General features: G+C 38.9%; 3 protein-coding genes across 5 annotated transcripts; all 3 read left to right on the plus strand.

Moving 5' to 3' along the window:
- The first annotated feature begins 880 nt into the window (after positions 1-880).
- Positions 881-7,265, plus strand: LOC106181659 (folate receptor beta). 2 transcript variants are annotated; one of them, XM_087005065.1, is made up of 5 exons: positions 882-1,187; positions 3,902-4,015; positions 5,560-5,760; positions 6,121-6,259; positions 6,551-7,265. In XM_087005065.1, exons 1-5 carry the CDS (start codon positions 1,011-1,013, stop codon positions 6,769-6,771), a joined length of 852 nt encoding a protein of 283 aa, XP_086861191.1. In that variant the 5' UTR covers positions 882-1,010; the 3' UTR covers positions 6,772-7,265. The 2 variants fall into 2 exon arrangements, with proteins under 2 accessions (XP_086861192.1, XP_086861191.1); XM_087005066.1 differs by lacking the exon at positions 3,902-4,015 and having other exon boundaries at positions 881-1,187.
- Positions 7,266-8,254: 989 nt separating this feature from the next.
- On the plus strand, positions 8,255-12,918 carry LOC106154557 (folate receptor beta). Of its 2 annotated transcripts, none has more exons than XM_087005068.1 (4): positions 8,255-8,726; positions 9,748-9,948; positions 10,325-10,463; positions 10,740-12,918. In XM_087005068.1, the coding sequence occupies exons 1-4, from the start codon at positions 8,694-8,696 to the stop codon at positions 11,039-11,041; spliced, it is 675 nt and encodes a 224-aa protein (XP_086861194.1). In that variant the 5' UTR covers positions 8,255-8,693; the 3' UTR covers positions 11,042-12,918. The 2 variants fall into 2 exon arrangements, with proteins under 2 accessions (XP_086861194.1, XP_086861193.1); XM_087005067.1 differs by having other exon boundaries at positions 8,257-8,689; positions 10,740-12,912.
- An 883-nt stretch (positions 12,919-13,801) lies between these two features.
- On the plus strand, positions 13,802-15,183 carry LOC106154527 (adenosine receptor A3-like). Its single transcript, XM_013528898.2, has one exon. It carries the CDS (start codon positions 13,802-13,804, stop codon positions 14,810-14,812), a length of 1,011 nt encoding a protein of 336 aa, XP_013384352.2. The 3' UTR covers positions 14,813-15,183.
- The last annotated feature ends 418 nt before the right edge of the window (positions 15,184-15,601 follow it).

The raw sequence follows: 15,601 nt of genomic DNA on the forward strand, positions 1-15,601 counted from the left end.
ACAAGTATAATATGTAGCGCAATACAATACCATGACAAAAACTTATAGTTCGGTACACCGTTTTTAAAAGCTACGTTTCTGATATTTTCAAGACCTTGTATACATATGAAACGACTAAGTGCAAATTGTTCTTTGAAAATAGATCCCCTAAGGACGTATATACCAGCTCAGGGTAGGCAGAACGCGTCACTGATGTGAGCTCGCATTTGCTTATAACATGTACAGGGGGGTAGCTCTGTTTGCATTTCACCACACTTGCAGACACGTTCGTTCCTCTCTTTACGACACCAACGACCCGTTTCGATTGCCAATCTACGAGAACTTAGCCTAAACCTAGTAGTAGCTATGCGTAGATATTCCGGGATATCGAAGCGGTTTGCGTACATATCCCACACTTCCAGATTGGGGTTCATTTCTAAATAAGTTGTTGCTTTTGTTTGATTCGAATTTTTAAGTTGATCTTTTAGGTTTTCAATGTCCAAGTAAATATGATTGGATGTACATGTAACCACCTTCCCTATAGCTGGTGGAAGCCACTGCATTTCACCACAGACAATACCATCTCATGAGACTTATTTCTTATCGCTCCTGGAAACCTCTCTAATTATCGCTCATTACGTACGGAGTACAGTATGCATTGCAATACAGGTGAATGTACCGTTGTATCTCTTCCGCAGCATAATAACTTATCGAAAAAGAGAATGGGGGAAATTTAAATATTTATAACGCGCACCTTGGCACCAGCGTGCACTAAATGATTCAGCCGCCTGATAAAGACAAGACGAAGCAGTAATTTGAATAATGACTCTCTACCACTGCTACAACTACTACTGTATACCGGATGTGTAATTGTTAGAGGATAACCGCTGGGGCGTAATGGGTTAGGGGAGGGTGTTGATTTGTGCGCTGATTTTAGAGCGTGAGCACCAGTGAAAGGTGAATGTATTTGCCGAACCTTTCTTAATCTTACGTCATTGACGGACTTTGTCAAGGACACAGTTACATGAACCATGCATAGCTACCCGTTGTCTCAAGCACTGTGGGCATCCACCATTGTTTTCTTAAGCTATCAGGCCCGCCATGTCGCCGACCCGAGGCTCCGCACCGCAGACGACTATCTGGACACATGTATGGAGTTGCTGAAATCACACAGCAAGAGCAAACCGTCTCCGGAACCCGAACTTGAGGTAGAGATTTACATGTATCTGAATATTTAACGCTCAGTAAAACTTAGCTACAGCGTATTGGAATCAACTTGGCCCACCAGTACATGTGCATGTGTTTTATCCGTTTTATCAACGTGGTGGTCTCAGGCAAGTTTGTACTACCATTATGTAATATATTAGACACTAGATGTAGGTCAATACTTTACAAACAGGGGGAAGTCAGAATGTGTGTACATGTATGTATGAATGTACAAACTATTTATATACTCGCGTATATGCATAGAAAGAAAAAAACATGCCCCCCCCCCTCACACCAAACAAGTTACGAAAGGTGAGAAACTTTAAATGTCTACCTCTGTACGAGCTAGGACACGCAGCCCCGGTACTTATACATGTAGTGCCCTTATTTAACCAACAGCATCTTACGGAAATACATGTAAGCATTATACACGTCACCCAAGGGCTTAGTTCGAATAGTCTTTTTTGATGAAAAGAGGGTTTAGTAAAAATACTGAAAGGGATAACAAGTGTGTGTATGAGATTTGTATTTCACATATGAGATTCATAAATTGTAAACAACTCATAAAAATATGATAAATTCAATTTTACCACCTAAACGGCGGTTATCGCAATTATTTTGGAATCTGTGCTTGTCATCAGACCACGTGGACCTTATCTATACGTACATACACATAAAGATAAATACACCTCCGTAAAAATCTCCAAAGAGTTTATTATATAATCAATTTTTTAGAAAAAGACCATGGACTAACTTTGAATGCTTGCAGATTCATTAACCTAGTAAGTATGGGAAAATCGTCGTTTACCCCTGGAAAATTAGTTTTTTGGCCAAAACTAACGGCTGCTATCCCCTGAATAATCCATTTTTTACGTGTTATATTTTTTGTGAGGCGACCGCTGGCCTCGTGTCTGCCTCTTGGGAACATTAAGGAGCCGACTGACGGAACACGTTAGTTTTTTTTTAAGAAGCAGCGGCGATTATGGTCGTTGCGCTGGGAGTGAGAAGTCCGAACAGGATGACGTCTCGTTTCTACGAACAGTAAGGTTGAACTAGTTGAATATGGCACAACTCCCCCTACCCAGGTCGCCAAAGTAGTAGCTTTCAGAATGAAGACTACTGAGTATACCGCAGAAAATAGTTTCAGGCCAAGAGAGAGCCAGCCTAGGGCATATTTCTAGCTAAAATGTAATCAGTGGAACAGCGCCCCCGTTGAGTTAATATCATATATAAAAGTTATATCTGTCATCAATAAACTTCCTACAGTGTACATCACATATCGGTGACATCTCTGTATAGAGTAGTAGGCCACTGATTGTTATCATCCACATCCAGCTGGAGAAAAAATTCTCAGCGCAATTACCCACCTCAAAGAGACACTTTTCAAAATAATCCACCTTTCTGGGCTTTGCCATGTGCCTGGGTCTCTCATGGGCCTATAACATTACTGTCACACCTGCTCCCTGGACCACCACAAACATCCACATTCCAGGCTCTGTCAGCAAGCAAACATTATCATATGATTGTATTAGGCTGTGTAGTAGTAGTAGTAGTTTATTATCATCACTGTATGCGTATGATTACATAATAAATATCTAGCGAGCAGAACATTACATACAGGGATAAATGATCAATAAAGGCATTACAAGTATAATATGTAGCGCAATACAATACCATGACAAAAACTTATAGTTCGGTACACCGTTTTTAAAAGCTACGTTTCTGATATTTTCAAGACCTTGTATACATATGAAACGACTAAGTGCAAATTGTTCTTTGAAAATAGATCCCCTAAGGACGTATATACCAGCTCAGGGTAGGCAGAACGCGTCACTGATGTGAGCTCGCATTTGCTTATAACATGTAGCTCTGTTTGCATTTCACCACACTTGCAGACACGTTCGTTCCTCTCTTTACGACACCAACGACCCGTTTCGATTGCCAATCTATGAGAACTTAGCCTAAACCTAGTAGTAGCTATGCGTAGATATTCCGGGATATCGAAGCGGTTTGCGTACATATCCCACACTTCCAGATTGGGGTTCATTTCTAAATAAGTCGTTGCTTTTGTTTGATTCGAATTTTTAAGTTGATCTTTTAGGTTTTCAATGTCCAAGTAAATATGATCGGATGTAGATGAAACCACCTTCCCTATAGCTGGTGGAAGCCACTGCATTTCACCACAGACAATACCATCTCATGAGACTTATTTCTTATCGCTCCTGGAAACCTCTCTAATTATCGCTCATTACGTACGGAGTACAGTATGCATTGCAATACAGGTGAATGTACCGTTGTATCTCTTCCGCAGCATAATAACTTATCGAAAAAGAGAATGGGGGAAATTTAAATATTTATAACGCGCACCTTGGCACCAGCGTGCACTAAATGATTCAGCCGTCTGATAAAGACAAGACGAAGCAGTAATTTGAATAATGACTCTCTACCACTGCTACAACTACTACTGTATACCGGATGTGTAATTGTTAGAGGATGACCGCTGGGGCGTAATGACCGTAATGCGTTAGGGGAGGGTGTTGATTTGTGCGCTGATTTTAGAGCGTGAGCGTCAGTGAAAGGTGAATGTATTTGCCGAACCTTTCTTAATCTTACGTCATTGACCGACCTTGTCAAGGACACAGTTACATGCACTATGCGTAGCTACCCGTTGTCTCAAGCACTGTGGGCATTCACCATTGTTTTCTTATGCTATCAGGCCCGCCATGTCGCCGACTCGAGGCTCCGCACCGCAGACGACTATCTGGACACATGTATGGAGTTGTTGAAATCACACAGCAAGAGCAAACCGTCTCCGGAACCCGGACTTGAGGTAGAGATTTACATGTATCTGAACATTTAACGCTCAGTAAAACTTAGCTACAGCGTACTGGAATCAACTTGGCCCACCAGTACATGTGCATGTGATTTATCCGTGTTATCAACGTGGTAGTCTCAGGCAAGTTTGTAATACTTTACAAACATAGGGAAGTCAGAATGTGTGTATGTATGTATTTATATACTCGCGTATATGCATAGAAAGAAAAAAACATGCCCCCCACACAAACCAAGTTACGAAAGGTGAGAAACTTTAAATGTGTACCTCTGTACGAGCTAGGACACGCAGTCCCTGTACTTTACATGTAGTGCCCTTATTTAACCAACAGCATCTTACGGAAATACATGTAGGCATTATACACGTTTCCCAAGGGCTTAGTTCGAATAGTCTTTTTTGATGAAAAGAGGGTTTAGTAAAGTATACGTACTGAAAGGGATACCAAGTGTGCGTATGAGATTTGTATTTCACATATGAGATTCATAAATTGTAAACAACTCATAAAATTATAGTAAATTCAATTTTACCACCAAAACGGCGGTTATCGCAATTATTTTGGAATCTGTGCTTGTCATCAGACCACGTGGACTTTATCTATACGTATATATACATATAGCTATCTATACCTCCGTAAAAATCTCCAAAGAGATTATTATAAAAATATTTTTTTAGAAAAAGACCATGGACTAACTTTGAATGCTTGCAGATACATTAACCTGGTAAGTATGTGAAAATCGTCGTTTACTCCTGGAAAATTAGTTTTTTGGCCAAAACTAACGGCTGCTATCCCTTGAATTATCCATATTTTACGTGATCGCGTTAGCACGACGTGTCAATTGCACCTCCTCACAACTTGTTAGCCCTGAGATTTTTTTTTAATCGGAACCGGCTACGGGCCATTTCGGGCTACGGCTACGGTTTTGTTTTTCGGACAACCACACCGTGCCTTCTCACGTACAGTTGTGTACGACGCACGAAAAAGAAATTAAAATACGGACAAGATGAGACTCCATGGGGGTATCGCAAGCCAAATGTAACGGTAACTTTGGAATGAGCCTCTCCTCTCACACTCACAACCGCGCGATGGGTGAACAATGTAAGATCTGTGTGTTAAACTTATCAGCGTTAAATCCTTGTCACCTCTCCCTTCTCTAAGTGGCGAACATCCGTCGTTTAACACCCCATTTCCAGAGATTAGATCGACCTATTTTAGATCGACCTAACTCCCTGGGGGTTCACGCTAAATAGCTGTCAGCCGGGCGGACACGAAAGTTAATTACCACCTGACAGCTTGTAGTAAGCGGGACGGACATTTAAGTCGGATTATCTGAAAGTAATCTAGTGAGACTCCCCGCGGGGATAGATCGATCTAAAATCTATGGGAATAGAGCTACCAGGTGCAATTAAATGTACCCTATATGCATCTTGTCGGTGGTTGCTTGTTTCCTGGACATTGCTTGAGCGTTTGAAACAATCTAGCAGATTGCATTAATATGTCGTTTAACGGTTAGCTTAATAATTCATGTTTTTATGACTTTTAGTGTCCCCAGTATACGAAGAAGTCGTGCTGTAAAGCGGGTGTGACAGAGGATTTTGAGACAAAGGAAAACTGGCAGAACATCACCAGCTATGTCCACTGTCCACAGAAGAGCAGTCTGTCACCGATGTGTCACAAGATGTTCTTTGATGAACTCTGCTTTTTCCTGTGCTCACCTTATATTGGGCCGTGGATTGCCCCCGCGGTGAGAGCGAGCACGATGGCTTTATTTTGAGTCAAGACATTTTGTTTGCTTATAAACAACACTTCTGAATAGGAAAAATAATGCTTGACAATCGCTGTTGATCATATAGTACTGATTTCACTGAGGCGCGTACTATAATTCATGTGGGGGGGGGGGGCGCTTACCCCTCTTTGATTCATATGTAATTTCTTTTTTTTTTCTTTCAAACACACACGCATGCACTTCACCATTTTACAGATGTTAGGGCTAAATTTGTTGAACATGCAGCATGAAACAGCAATCAATCATTTCACACATGAATATAGCACTATACTTTTAAATACAAATAAAACTGTATTGGACGCTTGTACTTCGTTTCAGACACATGACGAACCTGTAACCGACCGCTTCACAGACGTTCCATTGTGCGCCAGTGAGTGTAACTCGTGGTGGGAGGCATGCAAAGGAGAATATACTTGTCACGAAAATTGGTACACTGATTTTGATAGAGATGAAAATGGTAAATTCTTTACTTTTTATTTAACTGATGACTTGTGTATCAAAAATCGGATTATATGTGTGCCGCCGAAGCGTCGCAATCTTCGTTATTTGATCAAAATAAATGGTCGAAGAATATACCAGCACAAACATATACTCAAAGTCGTTTATTTCAATCTAATCTCGTGGCACCAGTAGGTTTGTCTAGTGGGGTCGTGGTTTTCAAAAACAATGTCTTTTGCGTGATTGACTAGTTAAAACTATTATCACTAAGTAAGTATAAATATTAAAATATATTTAACTTTCCTTTTAGGATTAAACATATGCAAAGAGGGCGCTGAGTGCAGGACGTATGAAGACGTGTACGGGACAGCTTTCCACTTTTGTGAAATAATTTGGGATCATTCTTTTAAGGTAGTCCCAGATGAAGTGCCTTGCATGAAATTTACGTTCGATCCTTCTGGCCCGGATCCTAATGAAGCGACGGCGAGAATGGTCGCAGAGACAAGTGCAAAAATGCACGAGGAACTGTGAGGACAGAGTCATCGTCAGCTGAAGTGCTCCAAAAATCTAGAATTGTGAATAAAATGTTGGAGTTAATGCCTGAGAAATATCCATTTTTCCAAGATAATAAAGATAATTGTACTGTTGAATTGTATTGGATAGGCAAAGTATGTGCTGTGTTATGATTTGAAAAATATAGATAGAACAACTCTTTGCGACACTTTGTACATGTACATGATAAATTATTTTTTTATACAAAACTAGAATTGTTGTTTGGTTTTTCTTTTTACCTCTTTATCACCTTGCTAGTTATAGAAAAAAAAAGATAATTAAGAAGCCTTGGTAGGGAAAAAGGACGGACGGACTTAAAGAAGACTTTCCAAAAAATACAATACAACGACCTTTAAGGTTTTAAGGCATATCCAGGCACTGTAAAACACCAAAGATAATTTGAAATATGCAAGTACATGTATTCCGAACACTGTGCAATACCCCCTTGTTCATTATTAAATATAGTGTATTCATATGGTAGATTCTTTCAATATTTTATTTCAATTTTAGGATGTAACAAGAATTTGTGAATATTTAATTGCACGTGTTATAGGTGTGAAGTATGAGAATTATTGTGCCACAAACGCACAAAAACTGGCGGACGTTTTTTTGCTCTAAGAGAATAGCATTCGATTTGGAGATTGTCATTTATCAAAGTAAAGACGTTTAAAATGAGAAAGTAAAAGAAACAAGAAACAAGACAGCTGGTGATAATAATCACATCGCCAACCAGGAAATTTATATGCGTCATTAACTAGAAAGTACTACACAAAATTATAGAAAGTAAAGTAACGTGACGTACGATACTAAAGATCAAAAAGATTGCATTCAATGAAAAATGAGTCGCAAGATTTGAACGAAATACACATCCTTACCTTCCTCTATTTGCAACAATCGCATGATTAAAATTTATGGGATTCTGGCGGCAGGATTCTGGTCGTCCACATATTTCTATTGGACATTGACCATCTTTGTCAAATTCTAAATCCAAAATACCCTTAGATATACGTTAAATTCCTGCTGTTTTCCTTTTGCTTGAGCCGTTGCTTGCATCCCTTGCTTCGTTGTACTCTGTATGGTGAATGCTTCGCAATATGCGCCCTGACTCGCACATATTTGTATCACTGCCCTGGTCACAGGTCATTTACATGTGATAAATAAGGATCATTTTTAGAACAAACGTTTGATAATAGGTCTGAACTGAATTATACATCGGGTAAAAACCTCAAGTCAGGAATTTAAATGATGGATTTTGTAGCTTTCTCAAGGCTGACTCCTGCGTCGTGTTTACATGACCTAAATGAATATTTTTAAATATTTTTAAAAATATTTATGACCTAAATACAGCATATGATGCTATCTGATTTTAAACGTTTTTTCAGCAATTCGAGATGCATGGATTTTAGTTTATTGAGTGAATTAAACACTAAACCAACCACTATTTGTCACTCAAGGACATTATGAACGGGCAGTGTCCGACTTTAAAAAATAAGAAACAGAAGAAGATGACCAAGGTCACGACCCCTGCATTCGTCTTTTCAAATGTTGACCCTGGCAATACTACACACTACATAAAGAATGTGAGATATATGCAGCAGGGGTTGCTAGGGGAGTGCTACTTGTATGGTCTGTTAATCATCCGTACAAAGAGGGGCCCTAGATTGTGTGTAGTAGATTTTAGACACTACTGTATTTGTCGGAAGAGACATCCCTGGTTTTAATGGCTGGTGACCAATTTTCTCAAGCGATGTGGACTTTCTTTGTCGTTATTCTGATATGGCAGGCACTACATGTCGCCGACTCAAGGCTCCGCACTGCAGACGACTATCTGGACACATGCATGGAGCTGTTGAAATCACACAGCAAGAGCAAACCGTCCCCGGAACCCGGACTCGAGGTAGATGAAACTTCTAATTACTGCAAGACACGAAAAAGTACGTTTCACCCTAACCACACCTTACCGTGTCATTTATTACTTCTCAGCGCGGCCAGTGTGTAATTACTGGGGGGAAAAAGAGGGAAACAAAAATGCAGGCTTTCTGTTTACCAGTACATTATTTGCTATGAAAAGCGAGATAAAAATTTTTATTATAGGTTTCACAATATAAATTTTAGTAGTAAGTGAATGGTTAGAGTGATATTTTAAGGTAGTAGAGGGAGTTTCCTTAGAATAATAACCAAGTTAATATGTCCAAGGAATAAGGTCTCATTCTTGGTAGGCCTGTAAGTAAGGGAGTCTACACCAAAAGTCTTAAACCTAGGGCGAAGCATACATGTATATGTACAAATTAATGGGGAACGGTCACTCTATCAAGGGGACTCTCGATCACGTTACACCGGCAATAGAGACCTTGCACTGAGGTTATTAATTGTTCCACAAGACAAAGATGTATGCTTTTTACTGACGACTTAGCACATTTAGTGTGGTGAGTGGTCTTCAATATTTATTATGTAAGGTTTTAACCAAAATCTATACACATAAATTACACTCGCAATTGTGGAAATGGTATGAACAATATTGAGGGACACCTTAAAGACGGTTGGAGCGGGCTTTTTCGGTTAAAAAAAAAACAGTCCATGAAATGAAGTCAACTACGATGCAGAGAGGGGCGTAGAGTCTCATTTTGTAACTGCAGCCTGCAACCAAGAGAAAGTTCTTGAGGTCACTAAACTGTTCAAAGACCTATATACATATTACAAACTATAGGTGGGAGCTGCTTAACTAAATTACCAATTGTCGTGTTAACGTCTCATCAATACGAAAAATCCCGCCGAATACGAGGAGTATTACGCACTAATCGAGATCCACCGGAGCGCCAAAGACTATCCAACACTTTCGTCTATCCAACTTTTTAAAATACATCGTTGGATCTGCTTTTTAGTATGCAAATTTGATTATCATATGCATATGTAGTGTCAAATAAATTCATATTTGACTTTTCAAAACAAATTCAGTGTCCCCAGTATACGAAGAAGTCGTGCTGTAAAGCGGGTGTGACAGAGGACTTTGAGACAAAGGAAAACTGGCAGAACATCACCAACTATGTCCACTGTCCACAGAAGAGTCGTCTGTCACCGATGTGTCACAAGATGTTCTTTGATGAACTCTGCTTTTTCCTGTGCTCACCTTATATTGGGCCGTGGATTGCCCCCGCGGTGAGTGCGACAATGGTGACTCTATTTTGAGTCAAGACAATATTGTTAAATGAAAATTTGGAACTTTAAATTTCATTGTTATGATACACACTTTTGAAAATGACCCCTCCAAAGAATTACGATATCTGTGGCAGTCATCATTTCTAGTAGTTAAAATTTTAATATCACTGTTCTACATGTACCAGTATCTGCATTCTGACACCCACATTCCCTACTATTCTCCTTTCCAAAATTCTCTTCATATTTTTTCTCTGTTACACCTACACTACTAAATATAAACAAACAAATACCGACAATTACACATCATATATAACATAGAACAGGCTACAAAATAGCGTGGCTTTAGGATGTCATACACATATACTAATTTTTTCAGACACATGACGAACCTGTAACCGACCGCTTCACAGACGTTCCATTGTGCGCCAGTGAGTGTAACTCGTGGTGGGAGGCATGCAAAGGAGAATATACTTGTCATGAGAACTGGTACACTGATTTTGATAGAGATGAAAATGGTATATGTCATTCATCTCCATGTCAGTAAATATTTGTAGAAAAAAACGTGTCTAATGTGTTATAGTAGGCCCACTTAACTTTCCTTTGACAATGCGACGCTGCTCCAGTTGACTGCTACAATATAAAAGAAAATATTGGAATACATCAGCGCAAATACAAACAAACAAACAAACAAATAAATAAATAAATGAATGAATAAATAAATAAACAATTTAAAACCTATGTTAATATGAGGCTAATATCACTAAGATTAATACGTAAGGCGTTTTTTTTAGGAATAAACGTATGCAAAGCTGGTGCGGAATGCAGGACGTATGAAGCCATGTACAGGACAGCTTCCAACTTTTGTGAAATTATATGGGATCGTTCATTCAAAGTGGTCCCAGATGAGGAACCCTGCATGAAATTCACGTTTGATCCAGCTGGCCTGGATCCGAATGAAGAGACGGCGAGGAAGGCTGCAGCGTCGAGCGCTATAAGGAACCTAGGAATGTCATTTTTTCAGTGGATTTGTTCTTTTTTTCTGATACATTGTATGACCCTTTACCAAAACTTGCCTGCATGGGTGAATACATGACTCTTTCTTTATCAAAGATGGCCCTTTGTTTCTTTATAAAGATACTTTGAAAATATACAAACTTATCTGGAGAAAATGGCCTTTATGCACCAGCAAAGAGAGAAAAGTCAAAATGATGCACGATTTCATGGGTTAAAAAAGTACATGTAGGCCACATAAAAGGAGCCTCAACCGATTTCTTTTTGTATTATTTTTTCAACCAACCTGGTACTTTTTTTATACATTAGCATGAATACAGTTTGAATTTGTCATTATGTTCCAAAATGAATGAGAAAATCAAAAGATTCATTGATCAGAAATTGGTGCAAAATATCGACTTACGTGTACTAAGCACTGTGTCAAATGTTCCTGTCGAACTACAAGTGCAGTAGAGGCATATGTACACTACTGGTGAAATTGTCAATATGGTGTACAGTACATGTAGGTGGTAGCTTCTAGAAATAGTATTTTTAAGTAAGATATTGAAAGAATAACAAAAACCCACAGCCTTACATGAATTATTACACCTTCAGTGTTGCAGCCAATTTTTGTCTAGTGTAACCTAGGCTGTATTCCCAGAGTTTTTAGATCGATCTATCCCCGCGGGGAGTCTCACTAGATTACTGTCAGATAATCCGACTTTAATGTCCGTCCCGCCTACTACAAGCTGTAAGGGGGTAATTAACTTTCGTGTCCGCCCGGCTGACAGCTATTTAGCGTGAACCCCCAGGGAGTTAGGTCGATCTAAAGTAGATCGATCTAATCTCTGGAAATGGGGTCCTAGAATTATCCTATAATTAAATATCAGCTGGACATGATCTTCGTCAGTCATTTTCTCAGAATGCTGTACTCTGTTATCTTTGTATGACTTGCAGTATGTGGAGGAATAATAAGTCTTTGAACCAGAAATAATCAATAACCTTATTACTCTTGGCTTAAGTTTGGCATTTTTAAAGGCAAGTTTTGGTAAAGTGCCTTATAGGCTTACATGTACGCAATGTATGTACTGTATCTCCACTTGTAATAACGCATCTCCTTAATGAGTAAATTATACTTGTCATATGGAGAGTATTGTGCTGATATCCACTATAAATGCTCCTGTGTGTGTATGTAAGCATGGTTGATAACCATGGAAATGAATATCAACCTTAGTGCAGTATATAACTTGGTAATTATCATGCATCCTACCTCAGTTATGCATACGCGTAGGCCCTATACGAGTACATGTACATGTGCTCACGTTTTCTTTTTGTATCGACAAACCATTATGTGATGTTGGACAAATAAGTACTCATATGTGTCTGATACATGTGGAATTTATATGAACTACGGGCGCATCAGTATAGGTAAATTCGTTACGGTAACAGCACACAGGTCTGAGGTACAGTGTAACCCATAGTTGAGATATGAATACAATAAGTAAAATGTATACATATGTACGTATGTTTGTTTGTATGTATGCATACTTATGTGATAATAAATATGTTAAAAAAGAAAACATATTAATGTTTAACAAGAGGCTATGCGTGCTATGGATAGGTCGTTGAGGAATAAACTGGTTTCATATTTCTCTACATTTCCAATTGCTGTAGTACGACGTTTAGTATTGATTACTCTTCTGCATAACGAAGAACCTATCTCCAGGAATTCCACAAAGTCGGGCATATTTATACAATGATGCAAACGTTTTAACGTTTATAATCAAAATATATGGTACGTATAATGTAGTGTGACAATCTTCATCTCTTGTACCTGAATTATATATAATCGTCTGCAAAATGTAGTAACGTCCATGTACATGTGCATGAGACCATGAGACATACTTTAAATACTATCTACTAGAATTCTAGATTTTTAAACCTTACATTATATGCCGGGAATATATTTTTATATCTCCTCATTAACCCAAGCGAAAATATAAGTAAAGGACAAACACAAATATGTTGCTCGAAATTTGGCCGGTAGCGGCCGCTTTTATTGAAAGGTCCCTCTAGTAAAAGAATAATGTTAGTTATTACATAGCATTAGATAATGTTAATTTCATAAAAATTACGTAATGTTATAGCATAAAAAATAAATATCCAAACAAATAGTGCCCATATTTTCATTTGTGGGGTTGCAACATAAGAATTGTTGAATCAAATCTATTGCAAGAAAGTGGCTGCTACAATATGTCTAGTATGTGATTTACATGTACATCAAAATTTTGCCCAAGTATTGTTGCATTTTGAATATTCACTCTTGTATATTACTTGACTAGTGCTGTAGGGCTTTGCATACTATCGCCAGATGAAACCATGAGATCAGTTTACTGAGATGACATCAAACACATTCACTTCTCACCTGAGGTCGATTTCTACCGGTTGGGCGATTTTCCAAGCGTGTTTCCAAAGTAACCAGAACACTATTGGACGCGTCAAAATTTATTATGTCAAGGGTTTCATTTATTCAAAGGCATTAGTAGGATTGGTTTGCTTCCAGCTGTAGCGTGGAAAAAAGAGATGGTCATCGGAAACCCTCGGTACATTTTCAGGTGAGCCTTTCAGCGACACAAAGTGCTTTACACGTATTGACAGTGACTGTGGAGGATTGCGTATTATTGATTAACGTGGAAAGATGATTTAATCAGTAAAAAGCTTTCCTTTGAGAGGCTAACAAGTGATCTGGATTGATACATAATTTCCTCTCTGTTCATTCCCCTCCGTACGCGTGGCATGAGAACAAATTTAGAAATAGATCTCAACAGATAGTTCCAAAACAGAACAGTGTGAGATCTACAAAATGAATATGAACAGCGGGTCGAGCCAGGGCTCTCTTACTACTGCCGTGGTGAATTCTACATTTGTCCACTCTCATGGAGATGTCTTATACTTCGAAACCGATTGGTATAAAGCCTTTGTTGTGTCTACTTTGTCGGTTTTAATGTTTCTGATTTGTTTCGGAAACGGCTACGTGATATTCGTCTACTTTTACGTGCGAAAATTACAAACGAAGGGTAACCTGATGATCATCCACCTCGCAGTGACGGACTTCGTCGCCGGTCTGGCCGTACCATATCATATAACGACATTTGTGGACACGTCATTGTCAGAAAACATTTACTCGTGTATACTAAGGTACTCCTTGAATGTGTTTCCAGGAATGGCCTCACTGTTGTCATTGCTGATGATAACAGTGCATCGATACAAGGCTATCGTTCACCCGTTACAACACCAAGTCAGTAACTCTCGACGGTTTGCATGGATAACTGGAATTATGGTGTGGGTGCCATCGTTTTTATTTGGGTTCGTCTTACCTTTTATATGGCACAAAAACTGGTCCTTCGAAAGTGACAGGGATTGCGAATTTTCACTTGTGCTTACAGAGGAGTATATTTCATATACGTTGGTTCTGCCCTTCTTTCTCATAGCTATGAGTATATTTTCTCTTTACATGGGAATATTGGTCATGGTGAAAATTCGAAACAGGCGCCAAGTTGGTCCAGATAACATTGGGCCGTCGGCAACAGAATTGGCACAACAGCGTGAGATTAAACTGACAAAGACCATTGCCCTCATACTGATTGGATTTTTTCTATGCTGGGCGCCTTTCATTGTCATTCTTGCTGTGCATTCATTTTCATATGCGCCTTATTCGACTAATGCCATTGTCATGAGAAATGCCTTCAACTTTTTGGCTGGTGGCAATTGCGGATTGAACCCTATATTGTATGCCATCCGTTTGCCAGAATTCCGTGAACCACTGCGAAGAATTGTTTCAAAAGGCCCACAGTCACGTACTTTGACCAACTAACTGTAAGCAGACTCATTCAACTAACTGATTCAACAGAACTTTCCATCCTTTATACCTGCTTCATTTGCATTTATTCCCAACTATACTACCAGTAGGTCAGTTCAAAAGAACTGAAATAAGCTGTAACATCGTAGTGTTTTAGTTACTTTACACATTATTATTATTATTATTATTATTATTATTATTATTATTATTATTACTGAGTAATATATTGATAAAAAAGATTATCTCGAAACAAAGGACGTTCACACTTTAATAGAGTACCTTAATTGCATCGTTTGTCTGGTACTGTAAGCCTTTGTGGGTATACATGTATATCTTCAGACAGTTCAGAGTTAACTCATCGATTGGGTCATGTGTTACATGACAGTGCAGACAGATGGTACATGTATATACATGTATGATAGATGAACTCTGTAACTACTTTAAATGTTTCATCCTTAATCCGATTAATGGATATCGTGTGCCATACTTCGAGTTGATGCCAAGGTCTGTTTAGTACTGGGTTTCAAATAAATCAGCTGAGGCGCGTGGCTTTCAATAACAATACTTGGTACTTATTTTCCCTGTTCTGCCAACTCCGGTCCCTCGCCCTTTTTTCGCTCGTCTGCTTCATGCAACACGTATGAAACTGAGAACGCACCGTAGACTGGTGCATATTATAGTCAAATGATGTCTAAGACAATAAAAGCACTACACTATTTAAGGGGAGCGTCGTCGCTTTTTAATTTCAGCAATCCAAGGATAAAATAATAACATAATTTACCTTCATCCATGTTTGAAATGCAC

The sequence above is a fragment of the Lingula anatina genome, chromosome 2 (genome assembly GCF_051362555.1).
Source record: "Lingula anatina isolate TDL-2025a chromosome 2, LinAna3.0, whole genome shotgun sequence".
NCBI classification, from domain to species: domain Eukaryota; kingdom Metazoa; phylum Brachiopoda; class Lingulata; order Lingulida; family Lingulidae; genus Lingula; species Lingula anatina.